The sequence below is a fragment of the Phoxinus phoxinus genome (genome assembly GCF_949152265.1).
Source record: "Phoxinus phoxinus genome assembly, chromosome: 3".
Taxonomy (NCBI): domain Eukaryota; kingdom Metazoa; phylum Chordata; class Actinopteri; order Cypriniformes; family Leuciscidae; genus Phoxinus; species Phoxinus phoxinus.
Window position 1 is genome coordinate 33,494,618 of NC_136878.1, and position 27,777 is coordinate 33,522,394.

At 40.7% G+C, this 27,777-nt stretch overlaps 1 protein-coding gene across 1 annotated transcript in view; it reads left to right on the plus strand.

The window, feature by feature from the left end:
- The window catches only part of rxrab (retinoid x receptor, alpha b), an 82,589-nt gene that overhangs the window by 12,268 nt on the left and 42,544 nt on the right, over positions 1–27,777 (plus strand). Inside the window, exon 2 of the mRNA XM_079606633.1 lies at positions 17,883–18,002. Coding sequence (XP_079462759.1) covers positions 17,883–18,002 — 120 coding nt within the window. The remainder of the gene's footprint in view (positions 1–17,882; positions 18,003–27,777) is intronic.

Genomic DNA, 27,777 nt, shown 5'->3' on the forward strand with positions numbered 1-27,777 from the left:
GTTTGCTTTTGAGCCGCACTTCAGAACACAGCGTCTCGTCGCCATGATATTTTCCCTGCTGGCCTTGGAGCGCAATAAGTGGGCGTATCGTATTCAAATAACTTGACAAGTTGACGTCATCTAGTCAGAGAAAAAGCTTCGGTCTTCTAACGATTCATAAAAATGACTCAGAGTCGACTCTCACTTTTGAAAGACAATAACTTTATATACGGTGCACTTTCATATTTCAAACTTTGCAGGATGTTTTTGTTCACCTAGATCTATGTTACACACTACATGAAAGGTAAATTTCAAAATTCCATAATAGGTGCCCTTTAAGACTGTGTCTTAAGAACTAGTCAGATCAAGAACTAGTTCAATCAAAACAGTTTCTGGTTTGCCTAATTAATTAGCCAGCTCAAGTAAACTCATTAAAACAGATCCTGAAGGGCACTGCGAGCTGTCCATCTTTTCTCCAGTTGGTCATTAAAAACATTTTTACATTATGCATTCAGTACAATCTGTTTTTAGAGTGTGGTTAGGACGTGTGATTCCCAACATGGTTGTCCCTACAGCATTGTGTCTTTCATATGAAGTCATGTCATCTTTTTTTATTTAATTGTGTATAAAGCATGAGAGACGCTTTATCGTCCTTGTCCTTGCCCTTAAATGACAACTTATATCTGGTTGGTGTATGACTTCATTGTAGATTGCATACAGGTTTTTCTTTTTCCTTGGGCGTGAAAGATAAGACTGAATTGTGCTATGCATTTTGTTCAGCTCCTTTATGCGCGTATGTTTCCTTCCAGACTGATTTAGATGTCTCTGGGGCGAAGTTGCACTAGAGTTGCACTTTAAAGAATGTTTAGGAACGAATGAACCTTTCACCCTTTGCCCTCATCCAGTCAGATGATTTTGCAAGCCATCAGACACGTCTTATTTAATTGTTTTGTAACATGATACAGTATCATGACATAATGTTGATGGAATGATATGATATTCCATCGTTCTTGTTAACGCTTTCCGAGTGATGTAACTACAGGACAGGACATGAAGTGTTTACTGTCGCACACTTTTTTCCCCCGCCGTTCGCTGTTATTTTCTCTGAGGGTTGTTTACATTGGTGAGTGTGTGATTTGGTTCAGCAGGAAGTCATAAGAGAACAATGAGGAGACTAGGAACAGGATGCCAGAGCAATGCGTGTGTGTGTGTGTGTGTGTGTCTGTCTGGAAGGGGGGCTATTTACCTGCTTGAGACACATCTTGTCTCCTGAGATGAGATCACACGTAAATGCACGTTAATTAATAGCCATTTGCTATAGAGTAAATAGGGCTCTTGTGATTATGAAGGACTGTTTTACAGGAGATTAGAGGTAATTGTAAGAACAAAATTGAAACCTCCATTCACGGATTCACCTGCACATCCAGTCTTAATTGTTAATGTTAAACGAACTTGGCTCGCTGTCCTCGAAGGAGGCTTAAACCCGAGGCTCGGCTCGAGCTCCAAGCTCAACTACCCCCATTACAGTACTAGGAAGAATGAGAGAAACAGAGGAGGAGACGGGGAGGTGGAGGAATGCCGGAAGAATACTGCTACTTATATACGCTCATAATGTTGATTGACCGGACTGAATGAGGTTCCTCCCGAGCCTATGATTGGAATTTAAAGTCGACATGAAAAAGAAGTGGCGACTGATCTTTTTTTCTGTAATTGTTAAATGGACTGCATTTATATAGCGCTTTAACAGACCCATGGCCACCAAAGCGCTTTACATACTGACTCACATTCACCCATTCATACACCGACGGCGGTGTCAGCCATGCAAGGCGCCATCCAGCTCGTCAGGAGCAGCTGGGGTTAGGTGTCTTGCATATGGACACCTCGACACTTGGTCAGGTGGAACTGGGGATAGAACCACCACAGCCTACATGAACCACTGAGCCACTGCCGCCCCTGTATTGTGATGTACATCCAAATTCTATGTTCTATACATTTTTTGTTGATTGAATTTTGAGATGTGGTCATTGCACTCAAAAATTAATGCTAGCTTGTGGACAATTGACCCTTTGCAGGGAGCTTGATTGACAGGTGATCTGACCAATCATACTTCGCCATCCGCCATTTTGTCCGACAAAGCAGTCAGGAGAGTTAGTAGATTAACATGGAAGAATTTGAGTATACTGACACCTTTCCGCCTTTAAAACAACATACCTTCTTATGTTCATTCATGTTTATTTTATGCTTTAAATTAACTAGAAGGAAGAGATTATCGGTTCACGAGCAGCTTTAACTAAGGCTCTACAGCGATCTGACAGACACATTAAAGAGCCACAAAACGGTATTTATTGTTTAAATTTCTTTTAAAAAAATTACCAAATTTGAAAGGTGAGACTTTGTTTAATATGTTTAATATCAAAAGTAACCGAAAAGTAACCTGGTCTGTCCTGTCTGTCAGCGCGGTGTCAGTGTCCTCTCTGCTCCGCGATGTATTTTTCACTGCGTGAGAACATGGTGTGGCGTGAGAGCGGCGTAGCTTGTCGGACATAGCGACAGTAACTAAGGGGGGGCGGGTCTTTGCGAACTGTCATTTGTGGAGGGGCGGGTTTAAGTGGATAAATGATTGGACAAGGCCTGAATACGTCAACAGAGGGAATTCTGACTTTTCGAATGAATCATTTACATTAGATTACACTTACATTACCATGCCAAATGTAAAGTCTCCTGAGCTTTGAAAGAGCATTATCTGAGCAATTAAATTTGGTATGATTGAACGGGCAGAGTTGAATATCTTCAAGTCAATTCAAGTCACCTTTATTTATATAGAGCTTTTTACAATATTGTTTCAAAGCAGCTTTACAGTGATAACTGGACAATAACAAAGTTTGTTTCGGCTGTACAGCAGATCTAGAAGAAAATAGCGTCATAGTCCAGCTTAAGTAGGTTCAGTGATGGTTCACTTTCCTTTATTCTCACAGTCAGATCTGCTCTCATCTACAGTGGGGAGAACAAGTATTTGATACACTGCCGATTTTGCAGGTTTTCCTACTTACAAAGCATGTAGAGGTCTGTAATTTTTATCATAGGTACACTTCAACTGTGAGAGATGGATTTTTTTTTCCAAAAATCCAGAAAATCACATTGTATGATTTTTAAATAATTAATTTGCATTTTATTGCATGACATAAGTATTTGATCACCTACCAACCAGTAAGAATTCCGGCTCTCACAGACCTGTTAGTTTTTCTTTAACCTTTTTGCACATACGATCACACCGGTGTGATTAGAACGGTCAGTGCATCACGTGATCAACTGCTAAATTCAAACGTGCTTTGGCGCGTTGGCTGGCGCTGAGCCAGAGACGGACGCTCTCAGTGCTTGTCATATATCACAACTATTCAGTGTTTTCAACCCCATAATGTTTATTTTAGGTTTCAGACATTTAAAAATCACATAATTACTAAAAAACAATACATTTTGAGTTTGTAAAATACACACTAATGTCTATGAAAGCGGCAATAATAATCCTTTATGTTATAAAAGACGACACGTTTTATTCATATCAGATACACATTGTGTAATTAGCTTTACATTTTACCCTATTCTTCTCCCAGTTCACCAGCCAGTTTCATGTATTTCGGGAGAAGTGAAGGAAATTGATGTGTTGTAAATCCTACAGATCCGATTCTCTGAACTGTGACACAAACTAACTAAAAAAAAAATTTCAGACTTCAGTCTGACAATAAAGTATAAAGTAAAAGTAAAGTAAAAGTAACTTGGTGCCGCCCATCGCTCACACAGCTCAACTAATGCGATCGTTATAAAGGTGTTTATACAACAAAACACATCCACGCAGGCCCGGATTGGCTAATCGGGAGCACCGGGAGAATTCCCGGTGGGCCGGTCTGTTCTATTGGCCAGGAGGGCCGGTGTTGTCATGGCACTAGGGTTGAATGCTTGCTCCAGTCACGGCGCAGCCCCACTATTTATTTATTATTATTTTCTCGCAGCCCCACAAAAATAAGAGATACAAAACAAGGATAATAGGCGCAAAGGCGGCGCTGAAAAGGCCAGAATAATAAAAAATCTCTAGAAACTCAAGCGGCCAAAAAGCCTACGAGTCAGAGCCGTACCCACCATTGAGGTCTCCGAGGTCCGGACCTCGGTAATTTGTCTGAGTGTATAACGTTGTGAAATAATTGCCTGTTAACTCAAATTTGGTGCTGCAATGACTCGCATATCGCGACAATAACCGACCTCATCATCTGAGCTGCTTCAGCGCTCAAACACCGCTCGTCGGCAATGGCAAAATGTTTGAGATGACCGATCAAAGCAAGCGGGATTTATGTTCACAGAAGCGCGAGCCGCGGCCGCGCGCGAATCCCAACACGACGCTTCACGAGATAAGATGCAAGTGGTTAAACTAAACAGCTGTTTTACGATAGAAGTTTTAAACAACCGACATAAATAATCAGTTTGCAAAGACTGTGTCAATCAAAGCTCAGCTTCGGGAAGGGGAGATTTACAGGTAGCCTAAAGATAAAGAGACTGAGAGAAGAAGAATGAGAGAAGGAGATGAGAGAGGAGAGCAGAATAGCCTATTGCATAGGCTACTGTGCTCAGAATGAGAATAATTTTATTACAATGGATTCCTATGTAACACAGATATACAATGACAGTGGAAAAATAATATGCCCCCTAGCCAGATCACTTTTGGGACCTTTGTACAGTATTTATAAATCCCTGTATGGCTATTGCACTGAATAGAAAATAATATTAATTACAAGGCTATTATTATTAAATAATATTAAATAATTACAAGGCACAGAACAGTGCACTATTGCAGACTTATATACTGAGGGTTTAATTACATTATTTTAATATAGTCAGTCGGGAACTAAAGTGGGCCGGTCTAAGGCATGAAACTCCAGGGCTGAAAATGAGTCCCACTCCGGCCCTGCATCCACGTGCACATATTTGACAATCGTAATATCAGTGTTTCATACTACAGCTAATAAATGTGTCAATATTTTGAATAAAAAAGGAAAAATTACATAAAAGCAGCTTATCATTCATTCAGCGCTGTGTTGTGGTTGCGGTGTGTCAAGTTACAAGCAATGATGCTTCACCATGGAAACAATAAAGTGACAGATTCTAAATAACGGTCGCCTTGAAAAACTCATGCTGGGGGGTCAGTTACAATATTTTAAACTTTTAAACTCTTTTTGGTTCAAAATATTCAAAAATATGTTAGATGTAGCATGAAACACAGATATTCCGATTGTCAAATATGTGCATGTGGATGTGTTTGGTTGTTTAAACACTTTTATAACGATCGCGTTAGTTGAGCTGTATGCGCGATGGGCGGCGCCATGTTAGTTTGTGCCACAGGTCTGTTGGATTAACAACACGTCAATTCATCCACTTCTCACGAAATACATGAAAGTAAGTGGCAGGTTAACTGGGAGAAGAATAGGGTGACATGTAAAGCTACTTACACATTGTGTATCTGATATGAATAAAACGTGTCGTCTTATTATAATGGAAAGGATTATTATTGCCGCTTCCATAGACATCTGTGTGTATTTTATAAACTCAAATTCATTGGTTTGCTAGTACTTATGTGATTTTAAATGCCTGAAACCTAAAATAAACATTATGTGGTTGAAAACACTGAATAGTTGTGATATATGACAAGCGCGAGCACGTCCATCTCTGGCTCAGCGCCAGCCAACGCGCGAAAGCACATTTGAATTTAGCAGTTGATCACGTGATGCGCTGACTGTTCTAATCACACCGGTGTGATCGTACGCTCCAGGGACCAGCCAAGACTGATCACACCGGTGTGATCGTACGTGCGAAAGGGTTAACTGCCCATGTTTGAACTCGTTAAGTTTATAAAAGACACCTGTCCACACACTCAATCAAACAGACTCCAACCTCTCCACAATGGCCAAGACCAGAGAGCTGTGTAAGGACATCAGGGATCAAATTGTAGACCTGCACAAGGCTGGGATGGGATACAAGACAATAGCCAAGCAGCTTGGTGAGAAGGCAACAACTGTTGGCACAATTATTAGAAAATGGAAGGAGTTGACGGTCAATCTCCCTTGGTCTGGGGCACCATGCAAGATCTCACCTCGTGGGTCATCAATGATCATGAGGAAGGTGAGGGATCAGCCCAGAACTACACGGCAGGACCTGGTCAATGACCTGAAGAGAGCTGGGACAACAGTCTCAAAGAAAACCATTTGTAACACACTACGCCGTCATGGATTAAAATCCTGCAACGCACGCAAGGTCCCCTTGCTCAAGCTAGCGAATGTCCAGGCCCGTCTGAAGTTTCCCAATGAGCATCTGGATGATCCAGAGGAGGAATGGGAGAAGGTCATGTGGTCTGATGAGACAAAAATAGAGCTTTTTGGTCTAAACTCCACTTGCTGTGTTCAGGAAGAAGAAGGATGAGTACAACCCCAAGAACACCATCCTAACCGTGAAGCATGGAGGTGGAAACATCATTCTTTGGGGATGCTTTTCTGCAAGGGGGACAGGACGACGGCACCATATTAAGGGGAGGATGGATGGGGCCATGTATCGCGAGATCTTGGCCAACAACCTCCTTCCCTCAGTAAGAGCATTGAAGATGGGTCGTGGCTGGGTCTTCCAGCATGACAACGACCCGAAACACACAGCCAGGGCAACTAAGGAGTGGCTCCGTAATAAGCATCTCAAGGTCCTGGAGTGGCCTAGCCAGTCTCCAGACCTAAATCCAATAGAAAATCTTTGGAGGGAGCTGAAAGTTGTATTGCTGAGCGTCAGCCCCGAAACCTGAAGGATCTGGAGAAGGTCTGTATGGAGGAGTGGGCCAAAATTCTTGTGTGCAAACCTGGTCAAGAACTACAGGAAACGTATGATCTCTGTAATTGCAAACAAAGGTTTCTGTACCAAATATGAAGTTCTGCTTTTCTGATGTATCAAATACTTATGTCATGCAATAAAATGCAAATGAATTACTTAAAAATTATACAATGTGATTTTCTGGATTTTAGTTTTAGATTCCGTCACTCACAGTTGAAGAGTACATATGATAAAAATTACAGACTTCTACATGCTTTGTAAGTGGGAAAACCTGCAAAATTGGCAGTGTATCAAATACTTGTTCTCCCCGCTGTATATGAAAATATACCTCTATTTCTTATAAATAATTATAACATCTACTCAACCGATTATTTCCAAACTGTGATGTAATTTCCAAAACCTTAAGCGCTTCTCCCTCTCAATCCTGTGGATGCTTCCAGTATTCCAAATTGCCTTAAATAATTCTTCCCCACAACATAATTAATATTATAGTTGCAAGTGAGCCAAATATTTTCTAAAATTTATTCTTGGTATAGCAAACATTCTTTCCAGATGAACTCAACTTGTAGGCCCTCATGTGTCATACACCAGGGATATATGGACCTCATATTTTACACATCACTGTGAAGGAGACATACTGAAAAAAAAAACAAGAGGATGGCACATCCTGTAGCCGGCCCATCACATATCTAAAAGAAAAACAACACATTTAACATTAATGTGTGCAAGTGTGTGTTTACGCATGTGCATGCTTTTTTTGCAGGCGGTCCGATGTTCTAATCTAAGAGACTGAATGTTTTGTTCTGTATTGATGACGTCAATCATTAAAAGCCTCTCCGTAGGATTTTTCCTCATACTTTCATTGAACCACTGTTGTTGAGAAGCAGATTGGTGTATCTACAGAGAGATTAATGGACAGGACACTCCAACAACCACAAACACTCAATGCTGTTCCTTCCATAGGAAATAGAAGAAGAAAAAAAGGGCTGATGAAATATTGAAGTAGATTTCAAAAAGCTAGATGTTTTTGCCATTGCTCTGAATGTTTGTCTCTCATTAACCTCCTTATACGTTTTCTCCCTTCTTTTCCAGTTCCTCGCTGATAATTGTATTTGAGTGATCGAGTTTTTAGGGAATTTCTTTTGACCAATAAATTGGAAAGGTTTAAAAACAATATTTCCAGACTTCCCATAAGCCTTCCCATGAATTCACTTTACTGGCACATATCGAAGGACTTGTCCCTTATTTTAATTGCCAATAGCCATTAGATACATCACAATCTTAAACCATGATTTGCTACTTGCTAATCTATTGCAGGTGGTATTAGATACATTATTCTAGAGAGCATTTGATTGCACTAAGGTCTGTGTTGTGTAACATGATGTCATTAATATTTTTGCTACGGTTTCACAAATTCCGTGTCGTGCCTAACAACACCCCTTAGCTGTTCTAAATTCACTGTAAAACACGGCATCGCGGGGCTTATTGCTTTATTAACATATATATTCACATAGTAAGCAGCTGATTTACATTACAATTTAAAACAGCTGTTTTCTATGTGAATATATAAAGTGAAATTCATTTCTGTGATCAAAGCTGAATTTTCAGCATCATTACTCCAGTCTTCAGTGTCACATGATCCTTCAGAAATCATTATAGTATGATGATTTGATGCTCAAGAAATATTTATGATTATTATCAATGTTGAAAACAGTTATTTACATTTTTATTTCAGGATTCTTTGATGAATAGAAAGTTCAAAAGAACAGCATTTATCTGAAATAGAAATAGTAACATTAAACACTATACCATTCAAAAGTTTGGGGTCAGTAAGAATTGTTTAAATAAAATAAATCAATACGAATTCATCAAGGAAGAATTCAATTGATCCAGTTGTATAAAGACATGTTTAATGTTACAAAAGATTATATTTCAGAATATGCTGTTATTTTGAACTTTCTATTCATCAAAGAATCCTGAAAAAAAATAATGTTTTTTGAGCATCAAATCCGCATATTAGAATGATTTCTGAAGGATCATGTGACACTGAAGACTGGAGTAATGATGCTGAAAATCCAGCTTTAATCACATGAATAAATTACATTTTAAAATATATTAAAATAGAAAAGTTATTTTAAATTGTAATAATATTTCACAATATTACTGTTTTTACTGTATTCAAATAACAAATAATCAAATAAATGCAACCTTGGTGAGCAGAAGAGATTCATTTAAAAAAAGATTGATCCAAAACTTTTGACTGGTAGTCTATATGTATAATCAGGGCTTGACATTAACTTTTTGCTCACCAGCCACTGTTGCTAGTGGTTTTACAAAGTTACCACTAAGCATTTTCACTGGCCAAAATTTTTAAATCGATGCCATGGGGAAAAACTTCCATATATATATTTGTAATATCATCTCATAATTTGGCAGCAGGCATACTAGGCTCCTGTCACTTTAAGACCTGACGCACAGATCCATCATACTGTTATACACCACAACATAACTGACTGGCACAAATACTTGCCAAGACCAGCATTTTGTCATTATTTCGTGTGTGTTCAAGCACAATGTATAAGCACCGACAAACTCAATTTAGTACGAGGCGGCTTATTTGCGTGCACTTTGGGTGTAAGCACAAAAAGTAATTCCACGCTGAAATTCAAGCCCTGTAACACCAACAATATTAATCCGGAGCAGATGAAACGAGTGAGGGAGTGAGTGAGTGGAGGCGGGTTTGTGTGTCAAATCACTGTCGAAGAGATGAGAGAGTGAGAAAGTGCAGCTGGTATCATCATGTATCTATTCTGTGGAAAATGAGTATTGAAAGTGATATTTCAGTTTCAATATGTATTGAAACATTTATATTTTTGACAACACTATTGCACTTAGTTTATTATTTCAGATGCCTTTTTAAAAAATGTATAGCCTATATTATGTTTAAAATTCAACCCACTAAAGTGGCTAGTAGTAGTGACTGTTACACGCCACTGCTGAAATCCGCTGGCGTGTGTTAATGTCAAGCCCTGTGTATAATGATCAAAATGTACACTCAAATGTATTCAATGTGTAAGGAAAAGTATGTTATTAGGTTTTACCTGATGGTCACAACACATGACGTTTCATTCAGTCATTAAATTTAAACTTTTCAAAGCCAACATAAATACATTTGTTGGCACGTGTGTTTCGTGGACACCAGTGCCCACGTGTGTCATTGACCCATTTTCTTATGGGTCTGCTTTTCCTGACTGTCTCGTAAAGATTGCGTCTATGTTTATGTGTGCAGCTATAAGGAGAAAGGCTGGAATTTGGCAGCTATTTTAAAAGCCTTTCTTAGTTTAGACTGCTTCTCTCTCCATCCATCCTAACATCTACGGTACATGTCTCTTCCTGGCAGCGTCTCATGAAAGGTTATGGATCAGACCTTTTGTTCCTGCACACTATCTTGACTATTTCAACTTAGCATTGCCAAAGCAGTTATTATTGTTCCCATCTACTAACAGGAAATGACACAGCAAACCTACTGTAAAAACAGGCTCAGGCAGTCATTACTACATCTTATCCTGGTGTTAGTCTACATTTTTGGTTGCCTCAATGTGAATATCAGTATAAGTGGCAGATCTTCATTATCCTGACAGTCAAATCCATTGATCTTTAGCATGACTTATTAGTATCCAGAACACATTGTAAAGGCTGTCATCAAATCACACACTCTAATCAATCACAAAGACGATAAAGAGGTATTAAACTGAAACCCCTCAATCTCTATACATCACTAATGCAACTGTCAAGGCTACTAAAAAAGGATTTGAAGGATCTCTAATGATCGCATGGTCAAGGCAACAACTTCTGCCAGTACTGTGGTCCATCCTTCAAGCCCGTTTCTAAAGAGCTAATCAAGAACCCTTGAAAGAGAAATTTTTATGACGTTCATGATGAATTGAATTGCAGGTTTGATCTTTGACCTTGAGCTTGATTGTCTTAGTGATGAGATGGAAACCTTGAAAAAAGGAATCTGCTCTGCGTGGCACGACCTCTCATCAAGGTCTCGTAAATGAGGGCTTTGAAAGGAGCAAATATCCCGGGTCTCATAAAGTGAGCCTGCAAATTTTGCCTTTAGTCTGTGTTTGTGTGTGTGTGGCTAGGTGTCCTTTGTTGCTCAAGGTAATAGGGAGTCAGAATATTGGGTGGTCTGAAAGTTCATATTCAGAGACAGATGAAAATGAGGCACTTGCAATTTTACTAGCGAACAAATAAAACATCTGGAGGTCAAGTTATTTCCATATCAATCAGAGATATGTTGCATGGGCCACACACATTCAGTCACAAACATTCTCACATGGGTCTTTCTCATAAAAATGACTTACGGTTTTACATGCTACACAACTGACACTACACAACTGTTGAAATGTTTGTAACATGTACAAAAGGACACTCATTAATTACAAATGTTTTAATTAATTATGTACAAGTATGGAAGCCCATTTTATGCCTTAAAGGGATAGTTCACCCACAAATGAACAATTTTTTTCAAAATTCACAATTTACTCACCCTCATTTTGTTAGTTGTTACAAACCCATAAAACATATTTTTGAAATACAAATGAAGATATTTCTGAAAATATGAGAGATTTCTGTGCCACCCATCAAAAGTCCATTTAACCATAACTTTGACACTTCAAAAAGTTAATAAAAAGTTAAAGTAATTCATATAAATCATTAAGCATGTGTCACGGAACACACACAGGGGAGAGAGGATCCAAGTGCAGTATTTATTATTAAGGGGTAATCCGTACTCACAATCCAGTCCAGGCAGAGGTCAAAACCATGTAAGCAATCCACAGACACAAGACAGGGACAAGAAACGGGTAGTAACAGGAACGGAAGTGTGGGGACATTAAACAAGGACTCCGTGACAAACACTGAAACTGACAGGGTATATATACACAAGGGCTAATTAAGGTGACAAGAAACAGCTGAACATAATGAACACTAAGTGACAGACAGGATCATGGGAAATGTAGTGAGAATGTGGATGACACCGTGGGGAAGAGGACATCTAGTGGACACCAGGAATACACAAACCAGACACTGTGACATAATCCCCCCTCTACGGAGCGGCTACCAGACGCTCCAAGACCCACAAAAAAACAAAAACAAAACAAGAGTCCAGGCGGGAGGTAGAATGGTGGAGGATCAGGGGGAGGGATGGAGGGCCAGGACCATGAAGGGGAACAGGAACAGGGGATGACAATCTAACCGGCGGCCGTGACGAAGCAGACAGTCCATCGGGCGGCCAGGGCGGAGACGACAGTCCATCTGGCGGCCAGGGCGGAGACGACAGTCCATCTGGCGGCCAGGGCGGAGACGACAGTCCATCTGGCGGCCAGGGCGGAGACGACAGTCCATCTGGCGGCCAGGGCGGAGACGACAGTCCATCTGGCGGCCAGGGCGGAGACGACAGTCCATCTGGCGGCCAGGGCGGAGACGACAGTCCATCTGGCGGCCAGGGCGGAGACGACAGTCCATCTGGCGGCCAGGGCGGAGACGACAGTCCATCTGGCGGCCAGGGCGGAGACGACAGTCCATCTGGCGGCCAGGGCGGAGAAGACCCCTCGGGCGGCCAGGGCGGTGAAGACCCCTCGGGCGGCCACGGCAGTGAAGACCCCTCGGGCGGCCAGGGCGGTGAAGACCCCTCGGGCGGCCAGGGCGGTGAAGACCCCTCGGGCGGCCACGGCGGAGACGACCACTCGGGCGGCCACGGCGGTGAAGACCAAGGCGGAACAGAGACAGACCCTGGCTCAGGAACTGGAACAGGCACCACCGGCTCAGGAACTGCAACAGACACCACCGGCTCAGGAACTGCAACAGACACCACCGGCTCAGGAACTGCAACAGACACCACCGGCTCAGGAACTGCAACAGACACCACCGGCTCAGGAACTGCAACAGACACCGGCTCCACCGGCTCAGGAACCAGGGCGAGCAGCTCGGGCGGGGCCGGCAGGGCGAGCAGCCCGGGCGGGGCCGGCAGGGCGAGCAGCTCGGGCGGGGCGGCAGGGATGGCAGTTACCTCCGGGCTGGTCTCTGGGTTAGCACCCACCAGACGACCCGATGAAGAGGCTCCTCTCCTTCTCCTCCTCCGTCTCCGGACCACCGAAATCCGAACAGCAGACACTGGCTCCGACTCAGGAACAGCAGACACTGGCTCCGACTCAGGAACAGCAGACACTGGCTCCGACTCAGGAACAGCAGACACTGGCTCCGACTCAGGAACAGCAGACACTGGCTCCGACTCAGGAACAGCAGACACTGGCTCCGACTCAGGAACAGCAGACACTGGCTCCGACTCAGGAACAGCAGACACTGGCTCCGACTCAGGAACAGCAGACACTGGCTCCGACTCAGGAACAGCAGACACTGGCTCCGACTCAGGAACAGCAGACACTGGCTCCGACTCAGGAACAGCAGACACTGGCTCCGACTCAGGAACAGCAGACACTGGCTCCGACTCAGGAACAGCAGACACTGGCTCCGACTCAGGAACAGCAGACACTGGCTCCGACTCAGGAACAGCAGACACTGGCTCCGACTCAGGAACAGCAGACACTGGCTCCGACTCAGGAACAGCAGACACTGGCTCCGACTCAGGAACAGCAGACACTGGCTCCGACTCAGGAACAGCAGACACTGGCTCCGACTCAGGAACAGCAGACACTGGCTCCGACTCAGGAACAGCAGACACTGGCTCCGACTCAGGAACAGCAGACACTGGCTCCGACTCAGGAACAGCAGACACTGGCTCCGACTCAGGAACAGCAGACACTGGCTCCGACTCAGGAACAGCAGACACTGGCTCCGACTCAGGAACAGCAGACACTGGCTCCGACTCAGGAACAGCAGACACTGGCTCCGACTCAGGAACAGCAGACACTGGCTCCGACTCAGGAACAGCAGACACTGGCTCCGACTCAGGAACAGCAGACACTGGCTCCGACTCAGGAACAGCAGACACTGGCTCCGACTCAGGAACAGCAGACACTGGCTCCGACTCAGGAACAGCAGACACTGGCTCCGACTCAGGAACAGCAGACACTGGCTCCGACTCAGGAACAGCAGACACTGGCTCCGACTCAGGAACAGCAGACACTGGCTCCGACTCAGGAACAGCAGACACTGGCTCCGACTCAGGAACAGCAGACACTGGCTCCGACTCAGGAACAGCAGACACTGGCATGTCCAGGATCCGAGCCAGACGCTCCAAATAGTCCAACATACCCTTGGCGGCCCCACAAATGGGCATCTCTAGACCAGTCTCAAACTGGGCAGACGGGACGTGAACAGTCTCCGACTGGGCAGTCGTGACGTGAACAGTCTCTGACTGGGCAGACGTGACGTGAACAAACTCTGGCTGGGCAGACGGGACGTGAACAAACTCTGGCTGGGCAGACGTGCGTTTTCCCCTTCTCCGCCCGCGATGGCGAGATGGTGGCTCTAATCCGTCCCTCACCAGTCCAGGGACGAAGGGGGGCCAAGGTGGAGGGTGGTGTTGGCCTTGATCTCGACCACCTCCTCCTCTGTGACCTCCCCGGGTCCCACGAAAAATGGCTAGGCGGGTCCCCTCAAAACAATCCCTCCTCTCCCGCTCGATGGCTGGGGAAGAGAAGTCGGAACACATACCGCTGGATCCTTGCATTGTGACGGAGTCCTTCTGTCACGGAACACACACAGGGGAGAGAGGATCCAAGTGCAGTATTTATTATTAAGGGGTAATCCGTACTCACAATCCAGTCCAGGCAGAGGTCAAAACCATGTAAGCAATCCACAGACACAAGACAGGGACAAGAAACGGGTAGTAACAGGAACGGAAGTGTGGGGACATTAAACAAGGACTCCGTGACAAACACTGAAACTGACAGGGTATATATACACAAGGGCTAATTAAGGTGACAAGAAACAGCTGAACATAATGAACACTAAGTGACAGACAGGATCATGGGAAATGTAGTGAGAATGTGGATGACACCGTGGGGAAGAGGACATCTAGTGGACACCAGGAATACACAAACCAGACACTGTGACAGCATGTTTCTAACATTAGAAACTTATGCGCGAGAAACTTTCTTACTTGATGCGCGAGACAAACCTTACTGGTTCTCGTGAGTCAAGCAAGCATGGTTTAGCTTGCATTTAACATAATATTTGATTAGCTCTATGTACGTGCTTTGATTAATGTTTATATGTGAATAAAAGCCTATGTAATCATAAATTAAATTTGATTAATATGGATTACTTTTACAATGTCTTCATGAGCATTTTTAAGCATCAAAGTTTTGGGGGAAATGACTTTATCCTTAAGGTTTAATTTAAGGTTTTATCTTAAGGTTTAAGAGTAATCTTTAAGGTTTCATTAAAAATATCTTAAGTTGTGTTTCAAAGATGAACGAAAGTCTTAAAGGGGTGGCTGAGTATGATTTCACTTTTCTAACTTTAGTTAGTGTGAAATGTTGCTGTTTGAGCATAAACAACATCTGCAAAGTTACGACGCTCAAAGTTCAAAGCAAAGAAAGATATTTGTTTTTAAAGAAAATGACTACAACAAACTGCTGGTAGGGACTACACGACATTCCTCTCGGGTTAGTGACATCACCAACCCTAAAATGTAAATAAATCCCACCCCCGGGAACCATGTTGAGAAGAGGAAAAGTTGTTGTATACATTTGTTAGTCAGCTCAAACTTTAGCATCCGTTTTTTCACATGCAATAGAAAGTTCTATCTCACAACAGTTCCTATACGAGCGATTTATAGATTATCATGACAGAATATGATAATTGAAGATAGTTAACTCCACATCAGCAACATAAAATTCATCAACTAACCATTCAGAAACGTCCTGTTGCATTCTACATGTTGTCACTTCTTCTTGAGTCTCTCCACCTTTGTCTGACTCCGTTTTAACAATAAAGGCAGAACAGTTTCTGTCATTTTAGTGTGTCTGCATGAGGTAATCGCAGCTGCTTAACACACATGAGCTCTTGAAACCCCGCCTTCTGCAGCAGCTCATTTGCATTTAAAGGGCCAGACACAAAACGGTGCGTTTTTGCAAACCCTCAAAAAGTGACAACTTTAACATGCTATATAAAAATATCTGTGGCGTATTTTGTGCTAAAACTTCACACAAACACTCTGGGGACATCAGAGATTTATTTTACATCTTGTGAAAAAGGCATTTTACCACCCCTTTAAAGATTTGTAACGCATGAGGGACATTAGTACGAGTATGATTTTTGACCTTTAGGTCTTCATCAGGCACATGTGCAGAAGACCACCACAGCAGGACTGACAACCCCCATGGAGGAGCAGAAGACCACCACAGCAGAGCAGACGAGACTGAAGATCCCCATGGCGGACAAGGACCAAGGCAGATCAAGGCGGACCAATAGGGAAGGCCGAGCCCGACGGAGCCGAAGGGGTGGAGGGATAAAGTGCAGCTGGTGTCCCGGAAGTTTGTGGCGCAGGCAGGATGAGGTCTAACAAAAGTTGAGCCGGAGGGACAAGGGAGTCCAGTGAAGCCAGTGAAGCTGGTGAGCAGAAGATTCGTGGCAGATTCAACTCGAAGGGTTGAACCACTAAAGGAGGAGACGAGAGACTGGAGGGAGCCAGTGGAGGTGGACCGAAGGACTGACTGGCTTTGGCAGAGGAGGTGGGAGGGGAAGGCTGGGTGGGCGTATCATCAGTGGCGATGCAGACTTTGAGCTGGATGTCAAAACAGATTTGGGGATGCATGGGATAAGCGGAGTCAGATTGTACTCTACTAGCTCCACTGAAAGTCCTTCTTGTTCGGAAGTTACAGCCGGCTCACACACCTAGTCAGACTGGATGGCGGGCTTCCATTCCGGCATGGACAGGGTCAGGGTCAGGATCCGTAGCGAGCATCGGCTCTGACTCTTTGTCCATGGCACACGGTCTGCATTGGGCTCGGGTTCTGTCTCCATGGTGGCAGTGGGCTTTGAGATATGCGCCCTGCAGACACCTGGGGATGGCTTCTCTTCATGTTCCACTTCCCAAATCAGGTAAATTAAGAGGGCTGTAATAGTTCACTCCAATCCAGTTGAGCGATTTCAGCATCTCGTCATCAAAGTGATAGCATTGGGCGAGCTGGCAAAAGCGAGCAGAATAATCCAATATCGAGAGCCCTTTACAGGCTAGTGCGATGAGTTCTGCTACATAATCCATCTTTCTTTGGTCTGGTGTTCTGTAATGGTTTAGGTCTGATGACTGGTCTGTCTATGATGATCAAGAATGTAATACAAACGCAGGCAATCCACGGGACAGAAGGCAACGTAACAGTGTGTAACATACGACAAAACCAGACAGCGAACTGAGGGAAATTAGGAACTTAAATACACAATGATGATTAAATCAAAGACTATCGGGTGTGATTGTTAAATGGGTGCTCATGGAAATTAATGACTGGCCAGAACAAAGAAACACAGGAAATGGGAGAAAGTCCAATCTGAAAACGAAACCAAAACAATGGCAAATGTGACATCCTGCTATTTCCTGCATGTTACCTTTTTGAAATTTTTATAAAAGACTGTTTTTGTTTCTTTACTCCTTCATGCGTTACAACCTATGTTCAGATTTGCAAATAAAAATCAATGTGAACTCAAGCTTTCTCATCAGTTTCTTCTGAAACCAAATCATCTGAGTCATCAACATCCATTGTGTATACCTGTGTACTTTTATTGAATGTCAACTTTTGTTTTATTGGTTTCTAAATTAATTTATCTTAAAGACTTTTACAGGAGACATATTGAGACTGACTGATGCCTACATAAACTATCATTACGTTTCAAGAGAGCAACATTTCCCCCTATACTGTCATATAAGCTTATATAAATAGTTTATTGAAGACTGTGAGATCCATCCATAACATTTGAGTAAAGTGTAATGTGTACTTTCACATATTGGTCTGAAATCCTCACCTGATTAAATAGTAAGTGAGTGACTCTCACCCACTTCTCTTGTGTCACACACACAGGGCTCCTGAAAAACCCCTGCACAGTAGCGCGGAGCTGGTCGGGCGACGCTGGCAGTTCGCCCAATGGCTGCTCTGGCTTCACGGGTGCGTACCCGCTACAACAGCGCAGGACATCCACAGGTATAAAACACATTCACATGCACATCAGAGCACCTGCGCTTGCCACAAACACATCAGATCAGAATTTTAATTCTGAAAGCCATCTGGTCTGTGTTAGCACAGTTGCGTTGAACTGATATTGCCCTACAGTGCTGGATCATCCATGCATATCGTCAGCGATTCAACGCTGTAGGGCAAAATCAGTCTTTATTCCAAGTGTAGGATGTCTTGTCCTGTCATTCCCGAGTAGAACTCAAGATACAGTTTCACTCATGAGAAATAGTTTCTGCTTCAAACATGTTACAACAAAGCCCATATAGTGAGTGTCTCCCCTGGCCCCTACAGTAATGGACATGTTTCACCGGTCTTATTCCCAGTATTCACATGTTGTAGATCTCTTTGTTCTCAGTTGGTTTTCAGCTAGTGTACAGCATGTTTGTTTTTCCCCAGGCTTGTTGCTTATTTAAAGTCAATTATCACTTCCAAGGAATATATTTTTCAAGTGTCAAGATAATTGATTAACTAACAATGAGCATTACATTTGTTACAGTGTTTATCAATCTGTGTTAATGTTCAGTTCCATTCAATAATCTCAGATATGAATTTATTAGTATCTATTATTATAATAAAATAAAATAAAATAGGTTTAATAAAAGATGCAAGTTTTGATTTTAATAATGTATTAGTAAATGTTGAAATTAACCTCAGCTAAGATGAACAATGCTTTAGATGCATATATTTTTCATGTCATCTGATGTAGTAAACTAATATCAACAAATTGACATTTATTATAAAGTGTTACCAGTTAGTATGTAGCACATTAAAGCTAGTCTTTAGCGCGATCACTCAACAGTATGTTTTGACGAGGATGTGTATCTCAGGCGTTTAACATGAGGACTTATGTAAATATTGTGATTCAGAATGCATGAGATATGTGGGTTGCATCAAAACGACCATTCCAGAAGTTCACAGCAGCTGTCATTCCACAGCTGGCATAAATCAAAACGGGTTCCTGTAACTTCTAGCGAGCATGCATATTTGAAGTGTGAGAGAATGCTATAATATCGCTCTTTCTCTCTGGTTTGTGCCCACCATAATTACAGCCTTTTGTTGGAAGTTCAGAGAGAGCGAGCAGAACAAAGAATGGGATGCTGGGAAAAGTGGGCGAAGCTCCAGAAGCAAACATAGCTCAGCTACTCTCCAGAAGCTTTGTGATGTGGTGATGGCCCTAATTCAGAGGCTTCATATTACTAGCTTGCTATATAAAATAACTTACTGGAAGGTGCAGGGAAAGCTTGGAACGAAGGCAGATATGTATTTCAGCTCCACACGGTTCACTTAAAACACACTGACTGAGTGAGAAAGAAGAGGCAACACAAAGCCAGCCTTGTGCTGAAGTTGCTCTTTGAGGAAAACAGACTGAGTGTGTGAGAGAGAGAGAAAGACAAGAGAGTGGAGGGATGGAAAAGATTATCCATTGGAATGTCTGGGCTGACCTCAAATGGAGCGGACGGGCCCGGCAGCCAATAAGATTGAGTTGCTTAGTGCTCCGCTAATTTCTTCCTGATGATCGAGGCAGTTGTCTCCATAAAGCAGACTGAGGTGCCACAGCAGGCTGAGCTACATCACATGTGTAATGTGTTGGGTGAATAAAGTGACTAAATATGCCTGTGAGAGAAAACTTAATATTTTGCTGGCATTTGGATTTGGATTTACTTTCTTTTTTTTTTAAGAAGAAAAAAACCTGATTGTTGAGCTGACATTAAATTGAAAATGTAAAAAGTTTAACACAGCGATGATAATTTATAATTGGGTGTTTCTTCAGCTTTGGGCACTTTTGTCCTTGTAACGTTTTGGGTCTGACTGAGATGGTCAAGATGCAAAAAGACTCAAAAACAAAAGTATTAATGTAAAACAAACTCAGGTAATCCACAAGAAAGCAACATAACAGCGTGTAGTCAAAGACTAACAGGTGTGATCTTTAAATGAGTATCCATGGCAACTAATGACTTGTGGGAACAAAGGGACACAGGAAACAGTTACTTTTGAACTTTGGAAACAAAGAAAACAAAACTTCTTGAAGCACAAGTCATGGTCATTTCCACCACTTTCATTTCCTATGTGTTTCAATTATGTTTAATAACATGTTTTTTTTTTGTTTTTTTTTCAAATAACATGTCTCCCTTGTCTTGCTAATGGTCATTTAATAGCTAGCATTTTGTGTATGCTAAATACACATAACATTTTCACATGTTTTAGCATAATTTGACAAAAATTACAGCTTTATTGGAAACAATACACAATACAAATATTATTCTGAATGATATTAACCTTGTTCATGTGGCGCTTCATTGACACTGTTGTTATTTTTGTAAACGAAGTATCAACTTTTGATAAAACTAAATTTCCCCTAAAAGAATAGGGGTTATGCAGAGCGCCCAGCGTTCGAACCGGAAAACAGGTATAAGCATTTCCGCTTTTCACTTCCGCAGCGGTATTTGATCTCTGAGGTAATTGTTAATTTTCTGTTAATTTTTGCTTATTATAATAACATTCTTATTTCTGATCAAACTTTAGAGTAAAAAAAAAAAAAAAAAAAAAAAAAGCCGCACAACTTAAATCCTTTGTCTAATAGAGTACTCGGGGCTCTGGTCGTCCGTTTGGCAATACGGTGTACATCGGAAATTGTTAGTATGGGTAGCTCCTAAACACAGGCTATAAAAGGTCGCTATTACTACGCTGTGTTTACCTCAGTATCTGACAGCCGGAAGTAGTTATACCCGTTTTGTAGAATGTTGCGCATAACCCGTATTGTTGATACTGATGGAAATGAAGCCTCGTCTGAGGGCAGCGTTATTTTAGCATCATTGATGTACTATTCTAGTTTTTGTTAATATTTATAATCAGATTTTATTTTTGCATTTTAATGTTGATTTTATTTAGTTTTAGTAATTTTGTTGTGTTATTTGTTTGTTATTTTCATTATTTTTTATATCAAGTTTTAGTCTTCGCTATTTTAGTACTGCAACTAAAACTAAACAAAAATGATAAATGTTGCCTTGCACACAATCCATTGTATAGCTGAAATAAATTGTAAGTTTTTGGATTTAGTTAATGATAATAGCCCTGCCTGACTGACAAAATTTCTCACAGTACATCATTTTCACAAAATAAATATTTAAACATTTTATGTTAATTTCACTCTAAATTTAGATCATGATGATTTTAAATATCGGAAGCCTTGTATCTCCAAAACGCTACTTTTCAGGAAATGGAAAAAACACTATTTTTAAAATGATTAAACAAAGTTGATACTGTGGCTTTATATATGGTCAGACACTTGCACGAGTCATTACATTATTAATATTTTACCAAAACCAAGCTCAAATGGAGTTACAAGGTATTTGACAAGCGCATTTCTGAGAATTTAATACATAGGCCTATGTTTCGTCCACCATTAGAACGGCCGCATCTGAGGTGTATGTGCATTGTGTTCAATTTTTATCAACTTATGGGTTATTAAGATTACTGTGGCTATGTGGGCGCTCAGTTTTTTCTGTCATTTGGAGAAAATATCACGTCATTAAAGATAAAGTTCTACGCACAGGCTATTTAAGGCAGTATTGGCAATGACTCGTCAACAAATGCAACACTAAGACATAAAAAATTTCCGCTCCTTAAATACATAACACATTATATATATAGTTTCCTGAGTAAAGAAAAGAAAAAAAAACGCTGTAGGCTACTTAGGCCTATTCAAAGAACCAGTTCTTTATTTACCTTTGCACTGCACACAAGCAGAGATGGTCCAAACTGCGTGCGTCACATCATTCACGATAGAGGCGGGGTGGATTTATCAGATTTTCCCGACAGATTAAGGATCCAATGGAGATGCAAGGTTTTAGTCATAAGCTCTTTTTAATACTTTTCATTGGTTAAATATTTGTAAAACCCATGATAGACGTAAAGGGTAACCAACAGTAATGATCTCTGAAAAAAAAAATGTAATAAGAGGTTTCCTCTTGACAATGACGATATGTAATAATTCATATTTCTATAGGCTAGTGGATTCTCTATTTAACGATTGAAAGTGATTGAAAGACGAGAATAAAACAAAATCCAAACATAAAATGCAATTTTTATTTAAAAAAATTCAAGGCAACAAATGACAAATGAACAAATTCTGTTTCTATGAAAAATAAAGTATTTAGTTTGTTAAAACCAACAACAACAACAACAACATGAACCTGCTCAAAAGCAGCAATTTAGTGCAAATCTAAGTATCCAATCTATTCCATAATTTTGACTCTCTGGATATGGTGCACACACACACACACACACACACACACACACACATGGCATTGAGAGGAGCGGCTAACAACACAGAAGCTGGAGGGAAGCTATCAGTCCTGGAGCTGTATCAGCTTTAATCAGCTCCTGAGGTCTCGCTGAGCTCTTTATCTCTCTGGCACAGTCACAATGAAATATTATCTCATTTCTGACGTCCCACTGTTAAACTGCACATATCAGTTTTTTAACTTCAGTCAAAAGGAAGAGATAGAGGAAAATGAACACACATCACTCATCTGTATCAAAAACAGTATCATTTTTCATTTTGAATTCTTGCTCTTTTTGCTTTGAGAATCTGGGAATAGTTCCTCTCCTCTTGATCTTTTAACAAGAGCAATGTGACAAAGGCTTTTTCAGAAGGCTCTTTAGTGACTGAGGTTTATATTGGCCTTTTTGCAGGACATTGATGGTCTGTGAGAATGAAATTAAATGCACATGCCTCCCCCCCAAAAACAGCTTGTTGGGCTCAGATTGGCAGACGCACAGTATAAGCTCCAGTTCTCAGGGCACCAGGCCAGCCATCCAGTCCCACCGGTGATTGTGCAAGAATGTGTGTGTGCATCTTTGTGTTTTTGCAACCTAAAAAGTGGGGCATCCTGCAATCTTACTGCAGGGATAGACTGAGAGAGAATGACAGGATATCTACTGTCCCGATTTAAAGCAGAAAGAGGGAATAAAGGGGGCTGAAGAGATGATGGTTTATTGCCAGGCAGTGCAGGGAGAAGCTTGTAATGTACAGCACACATCAAAACAGCAGACATCAATCTTTGGTTTGTTGCTGATGGAAGTGATTCTTCGTTATACTCAAACCATAGGCTGTGTTTCTATTATTCATTTGTTCATCTGACGTTTGATATACGCCAAGCATCACTATTATTATTGCAAATACTTAGAGTTATTTACATTTCAGGCTTCTAGAGATAAATAAAATGTAATGTAAAATGTAATCATTTAATTTAATGTCATTTAATTCAATTTTGCACACATCAGTGTTATTTTATTATCATTGATATAATTTTTTTTAGATGTTTAGATGTTATTCTTTAATTTTAACTTTAATAGTTTTAGTTCTTCCACTTAAACTAAACGAAAAGGAGAAATGTTTTTCTAATATTTTATTTATTTCATTTTATTTCAAGTAATGACAACCCTTAGACATGTATAACGTTTTCTTTATATGAAAATAAACTGAAAAAAAAAACATTAGTCATGATTAGTCATTTTAATATTTTTCTATTTTCTGTAACAAAGCCAAATCTAAAATCTTTCCAGATACCCCTAGAAGACATACCAAAGTTTAGGAATTTCTCTTTAAGACTTATCTGAGTCTTATCTTATTAAAAGGTTCACTCAATCATACTAGACCATATTTAAAAACTTTCATTCATTAGTCAATCAATCAATTCTTTAAGATTCAAAGCATGTCAGGTCTGTGATCTTTTCAGACATGTTGCCACTGTATGTTCACTGTGTCATTTAGACTAATGCATGTGCTCTTTCCCTGGCCCCTGGACGCTGGGCAGTTCTCTCCGTACCAGCAGTTCATATCTGTCCATCTCTGTGCAAACACGTGTAGCCGAGTGTGTCAGATAGCACTGGCTTAATCTCACAGGTGGCTTATAGAAAGCTCGCTTTCTCTCTGCGCTATAGAGACGCTTATCTGATTGTCTCATTCACTCTAGTCTTGTAGTGGAAACTGATAACATTTTGGTTTTAGGGACCAGCTTCCCATGCCCTGAAATCAGACAGACACTGTGCCTTTAGCCTTTACATTAGCATGGTTAGTAGCATGGTTCTGACAAATAAAGCAAATAATATAAGCAAATGTTTACTTTAACATGCCAATGACATAAGGAGAGCAGATGCTTGGCCTAATATCTGACACGGTCAGCAAGACCTTTAAACAGGTGCATCACCTTGAGCTCTGATGCTTTTATTAGCTCAGCTTAAACAATCTGCTCCGCGGAAATGTTCAGCGACTTCTTGGATCAACATCCTTTTGCTACTGGTTTCCACTTTTCAATCAGATTTTAGGGTTTGGTGTTGGCGTTTAAACCCGTCCTACACAGTTTGTACTATGGACGTGAATTGTGTGGCTTGTTGAGATGAGGTGCGATATTACCAGCGCTATATTTCTATAGGTCAATTCTGTAATTTCTAGGCATTTTCTTGATAAATAAACTTATAGTTGAGAATTATATGAGAATAGGCTTTCTATCAGACTAACATGAGAATCCTATCATCATTTGCAACCTGTATGACTTACTTTCTTCTGTTGAACATAAAATATATTTTTTTGAAGAAGAAGATTGGGTACCAAACACTTTTGGTGACCCTTGACTTCCATTATATGGACAAAAACACTCAGACAATTCTAAACATATCTTATTTTATGTTTGACAGAAAAGGAAGTCATAGGTGGAACGGCAGGACATTATGACAGAATATTTTGGGTGAATTATCCCTTTAAGTCATCTAAAAGAAAGTTTCAGATTTTTTTACTTAAATCAATAGATCATCTTTACGGCCATGCACATCAAAATAGTCAATTTATCTACAAAAAAAGACGAATGGCACTGAACTAATATAACATTAAAATTTATAATTTGATACAATTCACTTACCGCCGGTATTATGTACACAGTACATATATGTTTTACATTGTACTTATAATATTATAATTACCTGTATGGAATTACATCTGTAATTAATTTATCTAAATACAGCTATAATTACTTGATTACCCTTCCCTTACATTTTAACCCACCCTTAAACCTACCCATACCCCTAAACCTGTCCCTAACCTTACCCGTATTCCACCTCAGTACTAACATCAACACAATAAGTACATTGTACTTTTTTTTTTATGCAAGTACATAATAGTTAAGACACCTTAAAGGAGAACTCTGGTCAATTTTAACATTGAGCTCAATTTTTAGTAAATTTGGAGTGCTGTCAATACAGAGAACAACGACAAAAATCGGTGTTGCCTACACCGTGTTATCCTATTTTTAAAATTTGCACCCTATTGACTTGAATGGGGTCTAATTTTAAACCTGCTTTTATTTGTCTTATCACCCTTGATGTGTCATACAAGTGCCCAGCCATGTTGAGTGATTCCTTCAGAGTGAACACGAGTGAATCTGACTGCAGTAGATGTGAAAGATATTAATAAAAATGATGTTATATCAGCCAGCGCACATACCTGTATTTAGTTCCTGTTTTCGGTCGAAGTCCAAAGTAGTCGATTGTCGAGTTCACGGACGTGATCATAGGTAACTAAACCTATGCGCGTGAACTCGACAATCGACTACTTTGGACTTCGACCGAAATAGAGCTTGACTAATTGAGCTCAATGTTAAAATTGACCAGAGTTCTCCTTTAATACAAAGTATGAGATTTACTCAATACGAAAATATTTCTCTTTGTAAACCTATGCTTTTTTCACATCCAGAAGTTTTTAATTTGAGGTCCAGTTGAAGGCTCATGTCAATTGTTTATGAGTTTAAGTCAAGCTTACAATCATTCTATTCTTACTTGAGCGTGTCTCAAACTGTGCCTCAGACTCAAGTCACCATCTCTGCCAGCAAAAGTCGGGAATCACCGTGGGAACATGCTGACTGCTATGGTTATTCTCATATGAAATTTCTCAGTGATACTAAATCAGATGAAAGCAGTAAGATTTATATCATGCGTCCAGTTGAACTTGTTCAGAACACTTTTTACGCTGACCACTTTGTCATACGTGATGTACAGTCTCTGTCTGTCGGTTTGAGATAAAAGGTTGTTTAAAATAAAATCTCTTTGGAACTGCGATTGAAATATTATGGCCGTCATTTCAAAAGAAAACCCAGAGGGGGTATAGGAATCATGAATATTTCAGATATCTCAGTGGCGGCTGCCTGTTTTTTTTTTTTTTTGTACCACTAGACAAAAAATGCTAATGCATTGAGATCATCAGATCATTTTTTTTATATTCTTCTCTGAACAGGATGAGAATTGTTGTAAAATGTACGTCCTGTTTATCTGTTTTTAATTTCAAAACAAGTCATCGCATTGTTGTAATTTGTCATGAAATAATTTGCGAAGATTTTGTGTCTAAACTGGGATTAATCCTGTAAAGGAAATCCCGGACATCCAGTTTCAAAATATTTATCCTGTCTTTGTTCAAAGTTTTCATTAAAAGTGACAGCCGGAGATGAATCATATATAGATTAGTCATTGTGCTTTCCATTATTCACCCAACTGCTTATTTTGCATTATTCACCATGACTAACTGTTTAAACAACTGCATATTTTCTATAGTGCTGATTATCTGAAATAGCCGGATGTGTGAAACTGTAGTGGGCTCAAACCCTGAATGATTCTTTAGTCCAAACTGCTATGTGACCAAATTGGCAGTGTAATTAAATCTCAGCGGGCTGGATAGTCTTGAGTTTTGTCTGCAGCATATGTATGTGTATGTGCGCACGAATATATGAGTGTTTGAGAGTGTTTATGTGTGTGTGAGAGTGAGAAATGAAGAGAGACGGTGAGTGAGAGAGCATGTAATGCGTATTATGTCGACTAAATGTCCTTCCTGGACCCGATGGCCACACGCACTGCGTGATACAAACCCGTGTTTGTGTAGATCTGCAAAGATCAGACCAGTGTTGAAGAAAAGTAGGATGAAACAGAGAGGAGAAATAAGGTGCTCAGGAAGTGTCAGACTAAACACATTAGCGAAGGTTTGATTTAAACACTCTGTGCTGATTGAATGTAGGAAGCCGCGAAACCACTCTCTTCCTCTATATTCAAATGACTCTGCAGCACTGCTGAGCTAGAGCGAATTGAAAACAGACTCATCTGTGTTGTTTATGACTGATTCACCCCTCTTTTAGCTCAAGTGTCTTGTTTTGTACCCGTTTAAAGAGTTCAGTTCGTAATAATCTTGGGAGTCATCGAGTGCTAACCTCATCAATAATACTGAGGTAATGATTACTCAATGATGACCATGCTTTTTTTTTTTTATATATGAATGGTGCTAAGGTAAGCATCCTTATTAATAGGTCTCATATGTAGGGATTTAAATGAATGCATAAGCCTAGTATTACACTGACAGACGCAGAGAAAATGATAAAACCAGTGGATAAATACTATAATATCATAGAGAAAATGACTTTTTTGACTTAGGCCAACAGAGACTAAGCAACCGTATATAGGACAACCATCCATAACACCCTACCACATAGCAACACATTAAAACCCACTCAAAATGCATAGCAAAAACGGCAGAGCAACAACCTGGCGGTGAAAAACACAACAAAGAAAATATTTTAAATGTTATCACTCTTACTCTTTGCAGCATATGTGGTCAAAATGAAATACTACAGTAAAATAATCGTAGAGATATTATGCAATATATTAATTATTATTCATACTTATTTATTTAACTTTATTTAATAAT